Source organism: Opisthorchis viverrini, assembly GCF_000715545.1.
Source record: "Opisthorchis viverrini unplaced genomic scaffold opera_v5_431, whole genome shotgun sequence".
NCBI classification, from domain to species: Eukaryota; Metazoa; Platyhelminthes; class Trematoda; order Opisthorchiida; family Opisthorchiidae; genus Opisthorchis; species Opisthorchis viverrini.
Window position 1 is genome coordinate 173,433 of NW_008752090.1, and position 21,012 is coordinate 194,444.

The following is a 21,012-nucleotide window of genomic DNA, read 5'->3' on the forward strand; positions in this document are numbered from 1 at the left end:
TTCATGGCCTATTTTTTCGAAAAAAAGTACTGCTCCGAGATTTCATTTAACTGGACCAGCAAATCAAATAAGGTATCATCTAGCTTGTTCCATGCCTCATTGAACTAATGCAAATGTGCGCCATATGAACAGTTACTCCACGATAACGCCAAAAAGCGCGGTGTAGCAGGGACCGAGCTCGGGATAGCGCAAGACAAAAACTTAGAGACCGGTCTGTTAGCCATGTGCCTCGTTTTCTTCACAACAGTCAAAAGTAGGACTCACCAAATAAAAATGACAAATGTGAGAAAACAGGGTGATGAAAACTCTGTAAAGTGACTCAGTTGAGGTATCATTGTACCAATCTTCAGTTTATGAGTGCAAAATGAAACCACCGTAAAGTGCTCACGGAGAAAACCGGTTGATCTAATGCTGATAGACGTCCAAAGACATCGTAATGCACTCATCTCCCTCTGGAGAGAGCACTCTCTAAATGGCCACTTCTGATTGGTCCAATGTGGCCTCTATTGTTTGCCAAGGTTTGTCCCGAAAAAGAGCTTTTGGCCGGTATCTCCGGAGAGAAAGGGCGGTATATCCCTGTGCATACTTCAAATTATGAAGAGGCGCACAACTAGTCCAGCGAGAAAAAGCGCAAACCTGACTTCCTGTGCAGTTATGACCGTTCGGCCCATGACAGCCACAGAAGGAGCCCCTGAGCTGAAAGGTTTCGTACTGAACCTTGGTGACCTTTCGAGACTTAACAACTACTCTGGTCGCAAGCAATCTGGCGATGTTTTACTTGTCCACTGTTTCTCCTCTAGTTGAATTCATTCTCACCTACATCGAAATAGCCTCACGGGCTTGCTCAACTGACCGAACTCCCAGTTATGCTCCTTAGACATCTGAGAAGTCTTATTGGTCTCCACAGTTTCGCTAAAAACGTGCATCTGATACCCTCACATCTTTCTAACAATTCCTCACGCAATATATCACAATACACACATGATATTTAAGTGTGTTTAACTAGGGCACAAGGACTCTGTGCAAAGATGGCATTTGATAGTAAATCATGGGAAGAAGGCTTTCTCACCCAGACTGTGAAAACTTGCTGTTTCCTAGAATATTGTCTCAAGTTTGTCACTGTTCACTGCTCGTTGTGACCTCCCATGTACTTCTGGTCTTGGGAAAGACAATGTAACCTGACCACACGATCCATAATCTGCCTAATGAAACGCGGTCATCTGACTAGACACTTTTTCATTGACTTCATCGTACGCGAGTCCAAAATCCGGCTTCTCGAACCCAACTCTCCTCACCGATACTAATAATTAATTGGTTGTAACATACTAAACTGGGCTATACACTTATCGTTGTGTGGGCTGGAATAGGCTATGCTCAGTTATTTTCAATGGGAATACACCTTGCATCGCAAATCCAGAATGAATTCCACCCTATTGATCAAACGTGACCGTATGTCTAGGCGGTCTTCCCCGATGTTGCACATCAGTCGAATAGCAATTCAGATGGTGCAAAGCATCGTTTCAGTACAACAAAACCATAAATCAGACATTTCCTGGCATTTCCCTGATTAATCGAATGCACTTTTCACTGCTTCTGAAAGCTGTTATGAGATGAAAAATCACATCGTCCGCGGATCACGTCGTACAACCCAGTAAAAGGAAACAAGAAAACAGGGACAAAGCCAATTTCTCCGTGTCTAGACAGGAACAACTGAAAGACCAGAGTTGGGTTTGAACCAAAAACTTTGGTATAAGGTTGCGTCAGAGAAGGATTTCCTAGAAACTTTCTTTTGTTAAGTTTTCCATAGTTATATTGACCTCACATTCGCAAAAGAAAGCTGATGGATGCTGCCGCGCACAGCGCCTAACCTTCAGGTTAGTCAAACATAAATGGAATACAAGAATAACGGAATTCTCAGACTGATTTGGTAAACGGATGAACTTTGTTTGACTATGACTTAGATATAGCAAGGCTCACGAAATAAATACTCGTAATGGTCACAATGGTCGTCAGCAGTCGTATTACGGCAACATTATTTATACAAACAAGCCCTTGGTTCTTTTCGTATCCCGGTGAACCTATGACGCAGAGTTCCAACGATCTCTGTGCAGAATGTCCTTTTTTCAGTCACTGAAAGTTTCCAATAGGCCCCTCTTTACAAAGCGTCGGTTGTTGTAGTACTCTGAGTTGTTGTCACTATCACACTTGTGATGATGGTGGCTACCACACAAGCGGTAACCGGGAAGCTGCTTCTGTCTGATAGTCGACCCATAGGTAAATGTAGCCCGGACAGGAAGATGTGATCTGATCGTACCAACATGATGAACGAATTAATGAGCCGTTTTTGTCAGTTCTTGAAAGAATCATTCACAGTGATGTCATACCCATTGTCACACCATACTTCCGCAACACCCCAGCCAAGACTTTATCGGGGCATTGATGGTAAGACAGAGACCATGAACGACTCACAGACCTACAGCGGACTTCCTGTGAAACGGAGATAAACTACATGCTGACGAAATGACTGGTTCCTCTGCAGGTAGTCGGTGTGTGCGTCCTGCGTTAGCTTCATCATTGTTTTGAATTTTAGGATCGACTGTCGCAATAAAGGGCAAATCAGTTTGACAGTAACTGCTTCCGTACAATACCTTTGTGGACTGATTATGATGGCCGCCTGACGAGGTCAAAAAGGCCATGAAATTTTTCGTGAGAAATGCATTTCACAAGGCTAACTACTCCTATCAAGTCTGAAGAAGTAGTTGCCATGGTAAACCATTCTGACAAAACTCTCAAGATGGTTCGATAGCAATCAAGATAAATCTAACAATCACTCTACGTGAAGAGATCTCCAAACTGCGTTATGAAACCAATGCGTCACACAATATTCCCTCCCCCAGGACATATGGGATTCTTGTGCGACGACGTTAAGAGTCTAATGGGAGATGTAATGTTAAACCGAACTATTACTCTGCGTGTGCGCTTAGGATAGACGGGCATATACGCAACCCTCTCGATCGGGCACGGAGATGCTCAATTACACCACAAATTAGCTACTCACTAGACGAACGAAAAGAAGTATGCACACCGGTTGAATAAATCAATACAGGCACATGCTTTGAAAGTAAGTGGAAGGCGGGGAGGGGCTGAACAACTTAGCCCGAACCACCGGCAGAATCAGTATGTGAGTACGATGGGTCTAGGATGCCATCCGTGCTCACACACGGGGGGTTGCGATACGGGCATCACAAGTATGAAAACACGGTGAGAAATTTGATCTGTGCACATGCACTTCGGTTTGCCAAGTAGTGATCCGCTTTAAAAAATGTGCACAGCCATTCCTCATCGGGTTGGTTTTTTTATATGGAGGGCACAGGGACTCCAGTGACGACTTTGAAAAAACGCTCCAAAATCCAGGGTACACTATCTCAATCGATGAGTCCGTGCTATTTGATAGTGGCATGCCATCGCAGCACTGACAAGCGAATCAGTCATCGGCGATACAACGCCAAGAGAGTGCACAATGTAAACAGGAAATGACTCCAATCGGTTACGTTGGTAGCCTGGATGAGCGAGAACTGTGTTGTTCTATAGAACTGTAGTTCCTATTGCGGGAGATCGATCGGGGAAAATGGTTTAATATGGTGCTTCGTGGCCCATGGATGGTCTGTGGGCTTTGAGTGGCCGTTCTTCATGGGGGATACTCACCGAACGAGTTTCTCACTATGGCTATTATGCATAGTACTCAGACAAATAGATAAAAAAACCAAAGCCACTGCGGAACTGTCACAGTCTGGGAGCACGAAGGATATTTAGGAGACACGTGACAAACTAGTGGTACGAAAGTTCCCATAATTGAAGACCAGTTCCGGAAGGACCGCACTTTTAAGATTCCAGAATCTTATGTTTGGACAACCTTGCAATGCATTAAAAACTCCCGAGGATACTAATTTCTATCTTTGGTTATCACGGCTATCTATTACGGTGGGCTTCAAACCCAATCCTAGAGTATTATATGAATTTCGTAGTGATAGCGTCCCCAGTCCTGGTCGAATTACGCGTCTGATTGCACCACTAACCTGAAGCCTTTGTGCGAACTTGTGTGGTTCAAAGGCAAATGCTGCCCAATAGCCTTGGACTGCGGTGCCTCAAGTAGTTGCTTTTACTGGGATGAAAGACAGTTCAGCTGAAGCTTGCTTTACAACCAGTATCGATCAAAGCAAATCGAACAGACGCTGTTCTATGAATTTCTTGTGAGATGACGGGCCATGAAGTTTGTGACATTTATAAGGACGGGCTGGTCAGAAAGGAAAATCAGCCTTTGCGCTCACAATCCGATGTATAGTGAGCAGTGGGCATGGGTGTACGGTAGTGACGTACCAGTGTTCTCGTTCGCTGTGGCTGCCACTGATGACGAAGACAACAATGAGTAGGTGATTTGGCTAGGTGAATGGGTCACGGTCTCGACACTATCCAGTATCCGCAGTGATTGTGGCGGTGAGGTATGCAAAACTCTATCGTAGTGTGTGCAACTCACAATTTTCTTACTCGCTTCTGGCGTTGACTACGGATATGACCAAACTGTGTTGCAACTTCCAACGTGATCCCATCGTTTTACCGACATATATGCTAGGAGAACAAAACAGACCACAACCATAACACAAACTGTGCTGGAGTGAACTGGCCAACTCATCACTCCTTTGGTGGAAATACACTAGAACGGGCTACGTGACGAACCCGGTGGTGAGAAAAGTATTAGTAACCATCCTTGGACCCGAATGGCTCGATGGATAGAATCATGGGTCCACGTTTAGATGACGTGGATTCCAACCCTCCCGAGTACCTTGAAATCGGCTGCTGGTCCCATCTTGCGATTCTCTTACCTCAGTGGTGGATGTGAAGATGCAAAGCAAAGTGCCACATTTTGGAGAGAAGTTGCTATCTCTGTCAGATTATTTACCGACATTTCCCTCCAAAAGTTGGCCAGATGGTGTGGGCCACAGGAAAGTCGAGCAACTATACAGAGAAAAGTCACTCGAGTGAGGAACTAATTTCTGCAGTATTTTACCCGGTAAAAAACTACCGTTTGTGGGAGAGCTGCTTTTGTGCTGTCAACCCTCCATGTTATGCTGGGCTGAAAAGTTGAAAGTTAGCATGCGCGTGCGTTCCTCCCAACCAAACCATCTAGGATACCCTTTCGTCATCATTAACACCGATAGTAACACGCGTGTCCAACACCGGAACTTTACTGCCATACCCAAAAACAATAAAACATTAGCATGGTTTATCCACAACTAGTGTGCCATCCAGATGACACCCACAAGAACGCTCGCGCTGTTTATCCAGATTCTTGGATTACGATGACTTACCACACAACTCCAAATGCCCCATATCCGAGACCTTTTTCCACGGGCCCATGGTTTCCATCACCAGAATTGCGAGAAGGAAGGAAAAACGGCTTCGTGCAGCTCATACCTGTAATGCCTGGGTTAATTGCAATGGCTAATAGCGCCTCTTCGTGTAACCCGCTGGGGTCCATCTGACCTGCAATACGGGGTGGATAGCTGACTGGAACTAGATTCCGAAAAGGGCGGTGGGAGGTAGGTCGATGCCCGACAACCGTAGTTGACATTACGAAGAATGATTTAAAAGGATCCACGGCAAGTGATGAAATAATTCACAATGAATTGTGGACGGATGGGACGTAGCGCGTGAGACCATAAGCGGAGCTAGCCGAGATCAGCTACAGGCCACGTTGTATAGGTTGTGCGTCTGGGTGGATCGAAAGGTGAAACACGGCGTTTCGGAGTTGCGCGGCTTCTCAGAAAAGCCTATATACTGAGAGCCAGGCATGCGCGTGCCACGGTCAACGTCACTGCGCAGGCACGCAGACTCAGACAACGGACAACGCTAGACATGGCACGGCTATTGTAGTGGCGTAAGCAGCTTGCTTCGTATACGTAGGTCTGTCTATCCTACAACCTCGCAAATTTAACACTGATTCACACGAGCGACAGACAGACAGACGGGAGTGGTTGGCTCCGCTGTGTTTTGGTTGTGTGTTTGCTTGCGTGTTTGTGTTCGTGTTTGACAGCACGCTAGCCTGCATGTCAAATGGAGCGGAATGCGAAAGGGGATGTGTACCTACGAGGGCGGAGGGCTTTCCTGACCTGTTGAGGGCATTTGGGAGGCAGGGCTCCGAGGGCACAAGAGAAGAGTGCTGCCACATGGGCTGCGGCATGCAGCTTCCACTTTGTGCACTCTCTACACGACGCTCAGTACTCGCACAACGGAATTGTTTTTTGGAAAGCCACGACGTGTGTCCAAAGCAGGCAGGCAGTTGCGTTCAGAGTACTAGTACAAACCTTTGAACCCCATCTAGGCATCATGGGGCCTCAGCGATGCTGGGAAAGTACTCTACCAGACTTAAGCCGCCAGATGTATGACTGCTTCAGTGGACAATGAAATTTGGTGAGCCGCTAAAATATGGACGTAGATTAGGATGGTTTTTGGTTTGAGCACGTATGCAACAAAATGCAACATTTTGGCGGGAAAAGTTTTATTCCCTTCTAAATGTTTTGCAGCTAAGAGCATTGTGCGGCTAATGGGCTTCGGCGTAAGTCGGAAGCGCCAAGTGTGGGACGTTCCGCGCCAGCCACTTCATAAGAATAACTTGCTAGGTCTGGGGAAAAATTTATACATTTATCTATGGTGATTTTTCAATCGGTTCCAAGCGTTTTCCAGCTTGCTAAGTATTTTCTAAGAAAAGGATGAAATTTAAGTTGATACACATTTCAGAAAGATTACAATCACATCAACATCATTACATCAGGCAAATTAATTGTACTGCGTGCTTCGTGTTCCGTTTCACCCCTACTGACCCTCTGAAATATTAAATCTCACTAAATCAGAACTTTAAACCTTAATGGGATTTGATTATTAGAGTAGGGAGAATTCCCAGGTAGTTGCCGCCCATTTTCCTGGAACAGGTGCCGTGGAAACTTGTTGTCCAGCCTAGTTCGACCAGGCATACTCTCGGCAGCATTTGAACGCGTCCCAGTTTTTCACATCCAAGGGATTAATGATACCATCGACTTCACACTGACCTTAACAGCAATGTATTAAAGATGAATTTTTGGAAGAAAGGCCGGGTATGATTGGATTACTCGCCAGGTGTGGTAGCCTGAATATGGTTCTTTTTTAATCTTCCAAATATAACTGGCATAGGAGTGATCAGTGGCTTTATTAAATTTAAAAGTGGCAGTTTAAGACAACTGATCGAGAAATCAAAGCTTGCTGTCTGGGATTTGGGACAAAGCAGAAGCCACCAGCATGCAGGTGATGCTTTGTGGACGAGCAGGTCTCATCAACGCGGACGAGTCTAGATAGGCTGCTCCGATGTAAGCCATAGACAAAGGCTTGAATACGCACACTCTGGAGGACATTTGAGAGAACCCATGAAGTGAATCCTGTACAGAAAATAGAATCACTTTGTTGTGAAGAGTCCCCCTCAGGAACTAATCATGATGCACGAATAAACATGCGACAAAATAGGGAATTCGAACACTAAGCAAAAGTCCTGCCAAATCAGTTCTACACAGCAGATGTGAATGCTTTCCGTAGCAAGGCGCTTAACATTGAAACGACATTAAAATTTACTATTCCAACAAGAGTGCACTGACCTCGTTGTAACTGGAGCATATTTTTGTGTCAAACTGAATTTCACCTGGAAAAAATTGAGGATTATAAATCATCCCGTCGCAGTTTCTCCCAACAAAATCTTGACTCGAGAATTGTGGTACCAAAAAAACACATCGGTTCATGCTCATTGCGGATAGACAGGGCGAAATCCTCTGTGTTGTCTGTTTTCTGTCATCTTTCACAATCAGGAAATTTCCAGCAAAAAGCTTCGGCAACGCTTCTATCACACTGAAGCAATAGCATGTTAAGTTTCACTAGAAGTTTGTTGTTTTCTCATTTACAACCAACACCGTCCTTTAGTCACCCAAATTAACCAATGACCGCGAAGCTAGTCCAGAACAAAATTTCTTTATTTAAAATTGCATAAACGCAACACCGGTTGCATGGTAACTCCAAAGTAAGTGCCGGTCCGAATGACCACATTAGAGATGTAAAAATGTTTGTGAACTACAGTTATTTGTGTAATAACTTGGTTTCAAAGGGAAATACAACTGATTTCGAGATGAATCTCTGGCTTCTGATATTTTCCAGCTGAAACCAAATGAAACATAAGGTGGCCAATGTGTAGCACATTCAGTTGGAGACTATCATAAACAGGAGGTAGCCTTCGGTTCAAAACACATTGGCATGTGAGGATAGACACCTTCATTCTATTTAGCTTCAGGTAGAACATAAGGTTGATGAAAAATTTAAGACTTGGTCTACTTGTTGGGGCCCTAGGAGGGCGAAATGGATCGTGGGCTATCGGAAAGTTTCCGGTAGCCTAATGGATAGTTTCCTTTATGAAAATATACTGCGATATCTCGACTTTCGTACCAAATGAAACATAAAGCCCCCATTTTGGAGCATATTCAATTCAACAGTCGCATAGACGAGAGATTCATCTAAGATTCAGGTAAGTTTTCCGTCAGTACTTACGTGATGCACCACTCATAAAGTTGCTGAAAACCCTTCTACAGGCCATAGCTTATCATTTATGCGCGGTTCCCGAGTTTCCATCAACCTTATGTTCTACTTGAACTCAAATTTCACGAAATTAGCGATCTCCACTCACCTGTATACCAATTTGGCTTTTAACATGATACTCGCTGGAACCCAGTTGAATCGCTGGTTTATGATCTGAGTACTTTTAAAAGTTTTATTTCTGTCTGTACAGCTACACCTAGAGCAAACAGCTTCTTCTACATTCTGCTGAGTATTTCTGCACTGTTTGGAAGCTTATCAGGAGTTTTGAAGAACTGGCGTGGAAAGCAGAGCTTCAGCAAATGAAGAAGGTCCGTTTGTGGATGTTGCCATGGTGCGATTAACAAACTGCACAGTCTCATTTGAATTATTCAGTAAGCTCACTAGGAAACGTCATTCGTTTCATGTTTCGCTTCTCAAACTCAACAAACTTTATTCGCTTGTATTCTTCTGTTGGTGACCACTGACACTGGTCAGTTACTTTCAAATGTCATACTGTGGTGCCAAGAAGCACTACAAATGTCATTTATTTCTTGAACGCATCAATTCAGTAAAAACTTTGTTTCTCAGAAGCAACATAGTGTTTCTTAGTCTTTCTTTCCCACTGACGAGATGATTTGCCATTTAGCGAATATACACTCATTTGTAAACTAATTCGAGAGACTCACCTGTAACCTAGCTGAATCTCTCGTTTGTGATGTTTCCAGGCAACTGAATGTGCTGCGCCAGGCCGCCTCATGTTTCAGTCGCTACGATATTCGAGATATCGCGATACATGTATATCTTTGTAATGTACTACTCATAAGGTTGCTGGAAATCCGTCGACACCTAAGAAGGTTCTCTCAGAATGTCAACAATAAATTGGGAAAACAAAGTGTGACAAATTACAATCCAGAGATCATGTTGAGTGGCACAAGACGTCACAAACGAGAGATTCAGCTGGGTTCCAGGTGGGTCTTTCGAAAAACCAAGTCAGTTTGCAAATGAGTGTATATTCGCTAACTCCGTGCCATTTGGTTTTAAGTAGAACATAAGGTTGATGGAAACCCGGAAACTGCGGTTACCTGATGAGCCCCAAAAAGGGCGAAACCGGTCGTGGGCTGTCCACGGATTTTCAGCAACCTTATTAGTAATACATTACAAAGATTTGCCATTTATTTTTAACACTGCTTCTTACTGCTGAGAAGCTGCATTCACACGGGAAGTTGGGAATACCATGTTTGCTCCTGGTTCACCGAACGAATCATGTGTCATATTCGACTCTCCACCTTAGTGAGAAATGATGGCGTTTGCGCTAAAATTCCTTTTTCACCTTACGAGCTAAACGAGTTAGCTTATTGATCTAAATACACCTCTGAGAACAATTTTCTTTCTTTCCAACTTGCTTAGATCAAGCGGAATGAGTTGCAGTAAACCCTCCCTTTAAAGATTGTCTTTGAAACTGTGGTAAGGAATAGCTGGTGGAACACGTCAGTTAATGAACCGATGGGGCTGTCTAAGAGAGATGGAATCAAATGACTGTCTTCTCTTTTGGCCGAAATCAGCTTTTGAGCGAACTTATATATGAAACCTGTTCACGCGTCCACTTTTCTCCCTGGTTTATTTTCACCATCACAGATAGAATATTGTACATAAATATTTGTCTGTTCAGTCTTAGAAGGCTGAAACATGGCTGCCTTTTTATCGATTAGCATTCGAAAATAAGTGATATTGAACCTTGATCTTTACCTTCACAGGCTAAACGGATAATCCAAGGAATTTCCTCAGGTTGCTATATTATCCTCATATACCGGTATGATAGCATTGTAAAAGCCAGACTTTGGCTGTCACGTCCTTCCACAAGTACGTGAGAATGTGTATGCATACACATCCACGCACAAGTATACATATACATATGCTCACACCATGTATATAAATGACTAGAATTCGAATAGGATTTACCAGTCAACTATGGTCAAGCCACGGTGCGCCCGCGCAAACGGTCTGCCATATGTGATTCTGTGTACAAAACCCTGGTACCAGTGTAAGCCTGGGAGAATAAGATCGGCAGACGAATTTGCGGGGGCCTGTCGCAAGCCGTCAACCGGTCTAAACATGACGGCATAACAGTGCGCTTCAGCAACATTTATCTGTTTATCATTGTGGAACCGGCGTCATCCGTCATTTCGTTTAAGTTTCGGTGGCATGCAAACGCCCCTCAGAGTATAGTGCCATACAAGTGTTGCCAGGAGCAGCATTCTAAAGGGAGTAATGGATAACCTGAAGATATTCCATTAGCCCTGAGGTTGATGATATTATCGTCCTTTAGATGTCGTGTAGGTAGTCATTAGAAAAAGCAACAAACCTACCTGGGTTTCAGGTGGTTATCTTTATCAGGCGAACCGATGACGACTCTAGTGACACAAAACCGATCTTGTTAAGATGTGTGCGTCTTCATGTTTCGCAAGTCCACATCTTCGAGGTTACACGGGGTAGAATCAGCTCCTTCGAATAACACGCTTGTTCTCCAGCATTACAACACGTCATATGTCAAAGCTTCTCATGCTTGATTGGACAACTACTCTCCGTGACGTTCTATCGAGTGCCAGGTCCACCAGTGACCCGAAGATTTCCTGCGTTTCAGATTTACTCGCAGGCTGTCCCAATAGCGGAATTTTGGCGTCCACAAGTTTGAAGTCCGTTCTTTAGCTGACTGTGAACAGGTTGGATTAGGATACGAGTTTCAGCTATTCGTTTAAAATCACGTAACCATCGGAGCCGGCTTCGCATCAGACTTCTTTCAACTCCCAGTGACTAGTCGAGTTAGCAGGGTGTGGACCACGGTCTTGCCTGATGTTCGCATGAGACTCATTCCGCGGTAGTTGTCCGACTTCAATCGATTACCCTTTCCTTTATTTGGAGGAGTTATCGTTGCAACCTCGAAATCTTGAGAACATCATCTAGCCCCCAAATTCTGTGTAGCAGGTGGAGATGCCGGTTCTTCAGTACCGGTCCGCTGAGCCTGAAAAGTCCCGCGAGCAAACCGTCAAATCCCTCAGCAGCTCTACAATTGTATGCAAGTGAGCCAATTGGTTCTCCACAGTATGTTGGGGGAGGCAGACCACGTAGTTCAAATCAACATCACCTGTCTGGTTGAGTAGTGATGAAAAGTAATGCTTTCAGGCTATCCGAAGTTCGTCTGGCTTGTTAAGTTCTCACCGGTTTGTTTGCATCCTTGCAGCTGAAGATATTGGAATTTCAGTCCATAGATTTCTTTCGGTCCAGAAAAGAATTCTTTGTGACAACTGAGATCCGCGTACGAGTGGAGTTCTACACTAACATTCATTTGTCTGTTTTCTACAGGTGTTTCAGAAGCTTGGTTCTGGCGCTCAAGAGTTGCTTTCCGGCATGAGTGTCTTCCGGATCGTTACTATTATAAGAAACGTCAAATTCTTCTCCGGAATCTGGATAGATGTTAACGAGTTCTTGTCCCCGAAGCGATCTCGCTTCTGTTCTTGCTTTAGTTCAATGATATCCACAGCGGCTGATTGGATATCTGATCTTATCCGGGCCCACTAGGCTTTCGGATATGTTTGAGATTTGGTCATCTACCAGCCTTTGCATCAGCGCCTCGCAAAAATCTCATCGTTCTTCAGCTTTCTCACGTCCAACTTGAGTGAGTTCCATTTTAGTCCATGACGTGGCAGTTTTCCGAGTATGACGCATATTTCGACACGCACTGAATGTGTTCGACTTCACGTGTCGCTTTTGTGATCATCCCATTACAGAGATATGTTTAAAGCACAATGACCTAATCCACTAGGTGTTCGTGTCCACTTCTTGGGTGAGTCCACGTGGTTAGCGGTAGCCTTCTCACACTGAACCAAATGTTTGTCCTTGACAGTTCAGATGCTGCATACATCGTAAGTGTCCACAACCACTGTCGTTCATTGAGCCTATTCCAAATGGACCCATCTAGTTTTCCCAGTCGTTGCCGACTCGGGACATGAAACTGCTGAACACAAAGAAGAAGACGCGTGAAGGTGCAGACTGTCGATGGTGAAATTTGTTTTCCTCATCTCAGTGTGAAATTGTGAAGGCGTAGGCGATGAAAAATTCGACAAGCCTTGCTCTCGGCAGCCGGAGTCGGATCGCCATCATTCCCGAGTTGGTGCAGTCATTTCTGATTCACGTGATTTGCAACGCTGAATCCGATATAATGTCCAAGTCGGGCTTCTTGTTTTTTTCAACTTCAGCAAAAGGTATAATCGGAGTCAGTCTGTCGTAGTTTTCTTTGATCGGGCAGCTATGTCTCGCTGACTGCAGTGAGGTCTAACCTGTAGGGTCTGAGTTATCTTGCAACAAGAGTAGATCGTCTGTCACCTCCATTATTGTCCAGGAGAATCTCCACTTTCCAGTTCCCAAATCGCAGAAGAGGTGTCCTCATTCTCTTTGTAGTCCGGATCATGCGCGAAGAAAAGGAGCGTCTTGACTGCTGAGCCTGTACCCAAACCTAAGTCTTTGACTTCAAGGTCTGATTCACAACGGAGTGAGACAGGCTGACCTATCCCGAGGGCTCAGACCGTAAGGCGTGCAATTCTAGCTCCCGATGCCACTGCGCACAACTGGTGCCTTGTGAGCAGGATGGGAGTCTTGATTTAGGAAATAATTTCGCCGGGGTCATGATCAACCACTAAGTAATCAGACTGAACGGTTTTCATGATCTACCTTCCTTAGTCAGTCCTTTCTCGGGGTGGAGGCAGCATAGCTGCTTCCACAGATGTTGAGATGGTAGTTATCTGAGAGAAACAACCTATGTTCTTGCACATTTAATGCAGGGGAAAATATAAATTTACCTCCAAACCAGCTCGATTTTTCGGAGTATGAGGATTCGTTGCTGTTTGTCGGACTACTCCTCTGGCATGGTTGAAACTTAAGGATATCATTTCCATCCTATGTGGCCCACTGGAACATTACAGTACTGAGGTCACCATGACAAAGTGACAGCTTTTGGTTGGGATATATGTAATGGTATTGTAATGGTATTATATGCGTAGTTTTTCAATAGACTTCCTCCCAAAATGAAGCATTTCACCTAAGCCCACGTCATAATGGGCTTATAAGGTTTGGCCTCAAACTTGGTCAGTCTCGAAAAGGCGATTTCCCCAGGTTAAGAATCGATTCTCAAAATGCTTCGGTAGATGGTACTTATGCGCTGGTTTTCGAATATTCCAGAATCAGACACACAGCTAGGTCCTCACATCACAAATAAAATCGTCATTTTGGTGGTTATGGGTTCCAACTTTATGGCCCAGTACGACTAAATTAAAAGGAACCACACCAAAATTTCATGACGTACCACTACGTGCGCTGACGATAGGACATTTATGAGGCCTTTTGAAAATAACTTATCCGGTTTTCATAAAGCACCACTACTTAGCGATACTCTGATGAGCCTATTTCTTGCGGGGGGAGGGGTGGAGGAATAAGCAAACAGGTCATTTATTCTTCTATCCACAGGTAGACAGTATAGTGGTCAAGATTTAACAACCGGTTTGTTAGACAATCGGAAATGATCACGTGTTGTCCCATGCGGCTGTTGCGGAGTAAAGTAAGAGCAATCGTACTGTTTTAAAGAGCCACCGAAAAGATGCAGCTTTTGGATGCCGGTATTTACATCTGGATACTATCCGAAGATACCTATTTACAAGAGTCGAGTCTAGTGTTTTGGAAGTACAGGTTTATATAAGCAAACGTGACTACGTAATGCTCTGACATAATAGATTTCTATGGTAAAAGAAACACATCGGACTGTGTTGAACTCCACATTATGATTCGTACAAGCAAACCAATCCAACATATACTCACGCAACAGCTTAGAATTCAAAGGGCAAATCCGCAGTGTCCTTTTGGAGGAGTGAGTGTTCTCAGACCAGTGGTTTCTATCAGTAGATGGTATTTATAAACATGGTTTTCGTAAGTGAGTGGAGTGGCATTTCGAGAGAATACCTTATAAGAAAATCAGCATGTAACGTCATTAGCTTCCCTTTGATTTTAACTGAGATTAAGAATGTCTACTACTGGTCGCAGATAGTCGCCAGAGTTTTAGGATTAACTATCACGTCAGGCTTGTCTGAACGACCCTTTCACATCCTGTTGCGATACAGTTGACTAGTCCACACAAAACCAAGGAAGCACTGAACTCGAGTTTGTCAGCAGTGTACATGATTTACTTCCCAGGACATTTGACATGAAGGCGAGTGTTGGAGCACGTTGGACGCAACTGAACCGTCACGTCTGAACATGTCCATACTTGAGCGATGTGACTACTTTGCTGGGTGCCTCAAACGACGACCTAAGACTATCTACTGTGAATCCAGTGCTTGTCTGATTTTGTGTAGACTAACCAGGATATCTACTGTTTGTGTACATCAGGTCATCCAAGGGTAACCCGAAAACTAAGCCCTCTCACAGAGAATCCACTGCACACACATTACAAGAATGTTTTCTACTACCTAGGAAGGGCAAAAGCGTTCGGTTTGAGAAGAGGGGTGGGCACCGATTCATGCCCGACAGGCGGTCCTCAATAAAGTAGTCTTAGGGCAAGTACTTTTCCGGGGAAATTATTCACCCAACTTACAAAGACTCAAGACGATGCTTGACAGCTTGTGTTAATTTGTCAGAAGATGAAATAATCGATTCAAATAGTGAAAAATTGAGTATGCTGCTCCCTTGTACTCTCAGTTAGCTTTATCCCTTAAAGGATGATCCATAAAACTGTTTCTACAGCAGATAAAGCTATCTTATAATCAGCGTTCACATCGCTCTCGTTTGAATAGTCCTCTTTATTTCCTGGCGCGATTATTCTAATGAGTCCATGCCAAAGGAGGGAAGCACTGAACTCCAGACAGGAGAGGATGAAAACTGTTCAAACATGAATGACGTGAAGGCTAATTCTACCAATCCCGCAACCATCTACAACCAAACGAAAAATTGTCCCGAATGTTTCAAGCTTCCGTGATGCTACCTGACGAGGATAGCCTGAGAGGCGAGTCAATCGATTGACACAGCCGAAACAGCCACTGAGTCGTTTCTCGACGTGTCGGGCGCGTTCGTAGGTAGGGTGAGGAGATCTAGGGATTTTTCAAATGGATATTTCTTCCTGTAAGTGAAACCAGGCTATACTGAAAATTCCAAAAAGAATGTACAGATGCCCTATCGCTATTGGAGACCACCAGTGATGCGTACCTCACGAAACTCCAGAGGTCATCGGTCCGAGACTCTCTGGAGTTCCGTGAGATGCGCCCTGGTGATGATGAAGATGGAACAGCCGTACAGCGCTTCTCAGTTTTTCAACAGTGAACAAGTTTGCCTGTTCAGATATAGGGGTTCAGGTGCGTCCAGTGTGCAGTGGTGGAGTAATGTTAACACGCTCGGCGCGCATTTCAGATATCCGGTGTTCAAACGCTGGCACGGCCAAACATATGCACTACTGATGAGCGCTAATAAGAGTGAAACTCCAGTTCATTACATTCTCCCTCCTTTGGCGTGGACTTTCCAGAATAACTGCGCCAGGATAGGGAGACGAGTGTTACAACGAGTGTAATGTGAACGCGAATTCTACAAGTCCCGCAACTAGCCAGAACTATTTTGTAATCGTTGAGGCTTTATTGCAGTCCACACTTTTGCACTTGCATTTAGGCCAATTGAAGAGATGATGAGAAAAACAACCAAAGCAGTGAATTACGTAAATCATCGAAAATCTAAGCCAATTTGAATATTCTGAGTCGTAGATTTGTGACCGCACAAGTCCTAGGCTGATTTGATTAGCCACCCCACAGGGAGTTGACGTTTCACGAAAGTGGCGATGGACTGGTTAAATTAGGATATTGAGTAGGTTATTTGCCGTTTGCATCGACATCGGCATCTCCTCTCCGATGACGTAAGGTAGGTATTGGTACTGGACGTGCGTACGCGTGCGTACTTGTCTGAGTGTGTGTGTGTGTGTGTGCGCGCATGACGACAACATAAACACACAGATTTTCGCAGTCGTTGCACTTACGTCAGACATTGGTCTACACGCGTAAGCTGATTGTCTCAACAACTTGACTGGTATTAGTTGAAAGTTGCAAGCTAGTTTAGTTGATTTCCGTATTTTAGGCTATCGAATAAATGACAGATGTGAAAACCTTTGCATAACATGTATCTGTCGTTATTCCGATAGAAAATATGAGGACAAAATTACCGTGGTAATTTTTATCTTCGTGCACGTACAAACAAGAGACAAATTATTCAAATCAGCTTCATTTAATCTGATCCTTGTGCAGGCTTTCAGAATGGAAGTAAACAAAATGAACTGTGCAGTTCGGCTGATCGATCGGATAGGTTCAAGTTCGAGAAGTCAAACAAACGGAGTTCAGTTCAGTTAATCAACTATAAACCATGGGTTCTGGCTGTTACAGTTTTGGTCACCTGAAGAGAGCGTGGAAGATACGAACGGGCATTGGAGGCGGGAACCTGATCAGTTAGTTCCACTAACTGGGCAGCTACACATTGAAGGCGATGGTTTGATGCATGAGCACCAGTGACAGCCTGATTGAACCATATCTGCTAGTGTCATTAAACATTAGGGAATTGTGTCCCGGGGTTCTCATCCAGATAAACGGTGGTTGTCGACCTGACTGAATATAACCGTCCGTATTTTCACAATCCATTACTAGCTTATAGAAAGCTCCCCTGTCCGTCGCATCCAATGAGCATAGGGCTGGGAGAAAATACCTCTGCGAAGCAGTCTTCTGGCACCCGGAGTACGCTTAACCCATGATTTGTGACTAACTAATCCATCATGAGAGGGTTCCTTTTTCCTAAAATCATTTGGTGTACCTCAGTGTTGCTAATCCAATGTTCTTACCAGACACGGCCAATGCTTCAGAGACACCGATAGTCCGTATATCCTGTTCGCGTAGAGGCCACGTCTCATGATAACATCACGAAATACACTTATTTGCACATGAACTTTGTTTTAACGGGACGCTCTAATGAACCCTTGTGAGGTTGTGATATTCTTCGGTTGAGAATGTCCTGCACAAGGCCACCTCAAATGGGATTCTGTTTAGTCTCCAGTAGAACCCCAACTGGTAGGCAAATGAGTGTAATTAGCGAATTTTGTATAATCTGGGTTCAAATACAACATGAGGCTGACAGAAACTTGGGGACTGCGTCACCTGACGAACCTCAAGGAGGACGAAACTAGCCGTGGGATGTGAAAGAGCTTTCAGAAAATATGCGAATAGTTTCCTTGATGATGAAATCACATTTCTACGGAAAAACTCTGCCATGAATCAGAAAACTATGTCCGGAGAATCGGACCTCAGATATCCCACAATATGCACGGTAAGGAAATTTGCATGGCAAACGCTGAATGATGTTCAAAGCCGTGAAATACAAAACCAGAAGGATAAATTCGATGAAGTCCGATTGACATGGTTAAAAAATAAACTCAGTGAAGAATACCTGAGAACGAAAGCATGCTATTTTCCAAGCATATAGTCGACAGGTAACGGATCAGCCTTCTCTACCGAGCGTCCAAGATTGCTTGAGTGTGAATGAGCGCATTAGATTTGATGATGACACACAACAACGGGAGGATGGATGAGTCAGTCTACTCGGAACTGCTGAAAAACATGCTTTCCAAGTTGGACCTTTCAAGGACAACCCATTTGATAAAAAAAATTTGCCCATCCAATGTCAAATACTTTCTAATCTCCAGAGAGCATTCTAAGTGAAAGACAGCTCCTCTACATTGAACAGCCTATATAAAGGTAATTGGTTCTAGCTCCTGGGGACTTTGTCAGACTTGATTCGTTTTCGAGGAAAGTTGCCTGAGTTGAAAGCACGGAAGTTAAAATACGAAGACTGTCTGACCACAGAATGGTACTCACTTTCGCCTCATCAAGTCAGACATCCTACATGTGGTATTGCTACCAGGACATTACCGTTAGCATTTTTTACTATTGCTGCAATATACTGCACCCCATAATCAAAACATGAGCCTTTTCAACTTTCTCCGAGTCCATTAAATTTATTAGAAAACTGGACGTTCGACCCAGTCGTACGTGAGCCCTGAGTGTCCAACTATGGCATGCACTGAAATGCAGGAGTATGTCATCGACACGAATAAGCTGAATTCGGAATTCGTTAGAATCTTTCGTTGTTAATGTGAATAGATTTGGGAATTTCCAGTTCAGAACTCGTCCTTTTTGCTGTAAGGCCTAGAATCACCGTACAGATGTTTCATCCTCATTGCGACTCGTCATCAGTGCGAATCTCACCACACTGCAAGGAGCTTTGAACCCACGACCACCCGGCTAGTACTTTGGACCATTAGGCTACGAACCACCGATTAGCAATGCGATTAAGGTGCCTGCTTCAAAATGTGGTACGTCTAGGATCCCAGTAACGGATCGACCGGTTTCCAATCGCATCGTGAATTTAAGATATATGGCTGAAAAACAAAGGCCACAGAGTTTAGTTGGGTTCCGACTTTCCTCTTAGGACCTAGAATTGTCTGAACATGTCCAGTGTGTCCAATGGCGCAAGCAGTTCGTTTGTAGTAACATTTTGCTTCAGGTCTAAAACGAACCTCTGTGAAAATCCAAGCCCAAGTGTGGGTTCAGCAATTATGAGGTTCAGGCATGTTTTCCCTACGGTGTTGTGTCAATTACAAACGCTATCAAAACTTCCCCATTATATCAAAATCCTTGAAAAACATTATCAGTGACATCCGACGCGTAGGATGATGAAATCTTATTTCACCACACTTTTGTGTGGCCTTGTGAAACTGACCCCGCCCTTTTGACAAGCACTGCACATATATCAGAACGACCCCATTTATGTTTCTCAATGCATGCACTTGTACAACTGTGCTGGTGAACTTGTTGAATGTTGCTTCATCAGAGAAGGAGCTTGCTCAAGCTTGCATGGCACATTTGGTACGAGGAAGCGAATGCTTCAGAGTGTTCGATTCGGTCGGTCGCATCATTCCAGTCTCACCCAGTACACGTCAGCTACTGATGTCCGAGACCGTCCAATTCATTCTCTGCTCACTGACGCTCGTGCACGCAAATTTTTTTCACCACGATTCAGAGTGAATTCGCGCAACCCCATAGGCACAGACATACGCAAAGTCCGTAACGCAATCATCCATGAAGGTGTGAAATTCAAAGTTCGTCACAGCTGGACCAACTGCATATGTCACGAGGGCCTGATGACACGAAACGCATTCACACGTATAGAATACGTCATCGAGCATAGCAACCAAGTAGTATGGAAAATGGGCTATTAAACTCAAGTCCGTCGCATGAAGCTAGTCGCATAATTTGGTGGGACCTGAATTCTGTTGATCAGTTAGGTATTTTTTTACAAGAGAAACAAGGTTCATCGGTCTGTTTCGTGGGCTGTGATGCAATTGATCCAGTCCTTTACATCTAAGCACAAATTACGGAAAATACGTATTAGGGGACAGTCCTGAAAGCACAATGTAACCGTAGCTTCTGCTCGATGAAGTAAAGGTACATCGCCGCGAAACTCCAGCGTGAAGGGGGAGGGCGGTCATAAAGTAACACCTCCTCTTGCGAATACATACACATTATTTGACTGAGAGATGTTGGGTGTCAGTAAGTCACATGCTTAACCAACCATCCTCATAATGTCCAGCTGGGCGATACCGGTTCTCTCTACCCTGTGAACTCAATCGTCTGAATGCACTGGTTGAAGACCACAAATATACACTTTGTGCAGTAGACTTTCTACGCAGCCGATTAATTAGCTGCTCAAGACAAATGAGTCCCGACCTAAAGCTGCCACCTTGACACTCAATCGTATGCACTGGTTGAAGACCACAAATATACACTTTGTGCAGTAGACTTTCTACGCAGCCGATTAATTAGCTGCTCAAGACAAACAAATCCCGACCTAAAGCTGCCACCTTGACGTGGTGGTCGGGCTTCAGTGCTGCAATGATCCCGCGGGCTACACTGGCTGGAACTTCGTTCCACAAGGTGCAACCATGCCAGGAAGGCCAAAGGGGAACGGTCAAACCAAGAGCAGCGAGACCCCGTACTACGAGTAATCGTGCTACGAGGCGGTCTGGGGGTAAAGTCGTACTGTCCTTTGCGACAGGATTGTGAAGGCAGTAAGGTGTTTCCCCCTGGCGACCAGCATGTCCATATTTATGGAAGCAGCGATGCTGCCTTCCCCCGAGGAAGGACGGGTTAGAAAAGGTCGGCCCCAAAAACCGCACACTCCGATCGCCCAACGGTTGATCGTGACCACCGGCGCATTATCCGATACGGTCGAAATACTTTTAAAACC

The 21,012-nt window shown here is 44.5% G+C and overlaps 2 protein-coding genes across 2 annotated transcripts in view; both read right to left on the bottom strand.

Moving 5' to 3' along the window:
* Positions 1-5,940, bottom strand: part of T265_10981 (hypothetical protein) — a gene marked incomplete at both ends in the record, with an annotated part of 32,771 nt that extends 26,831 nt beyond the window's left edge. Inside the window, one exon of the mRNA XM_009177510.1 lies at positions 5,367-5,940. Coding sequence (XP_009175774.1) covers positions 5,367-5,629 — 263 coding nt within the window. The remainder of the gene's footprint in view (positions 1-5,366) is intronic.
* Positions 5,941-7,283: 1,343 nt separating this feature from the next.
* T265_10982 (hypothetical protein) overlaps positions 7,284-21,012 on the bottom strand; it is a gene marked incomplete at both ends in the record, with an annotated part of 90,480 nt that continues 76,751 nt past the window's right edge. Inside the window, one exon of the mRNA XM_009177511.1 lies at positions 7,284-7,466. Coding sequence (XP_009175775.1) covers positions 7,284-7,466 — 183 coding nt within the window. The remainder of the gene's footprint in view (positions 7,467-21,012) is intronic.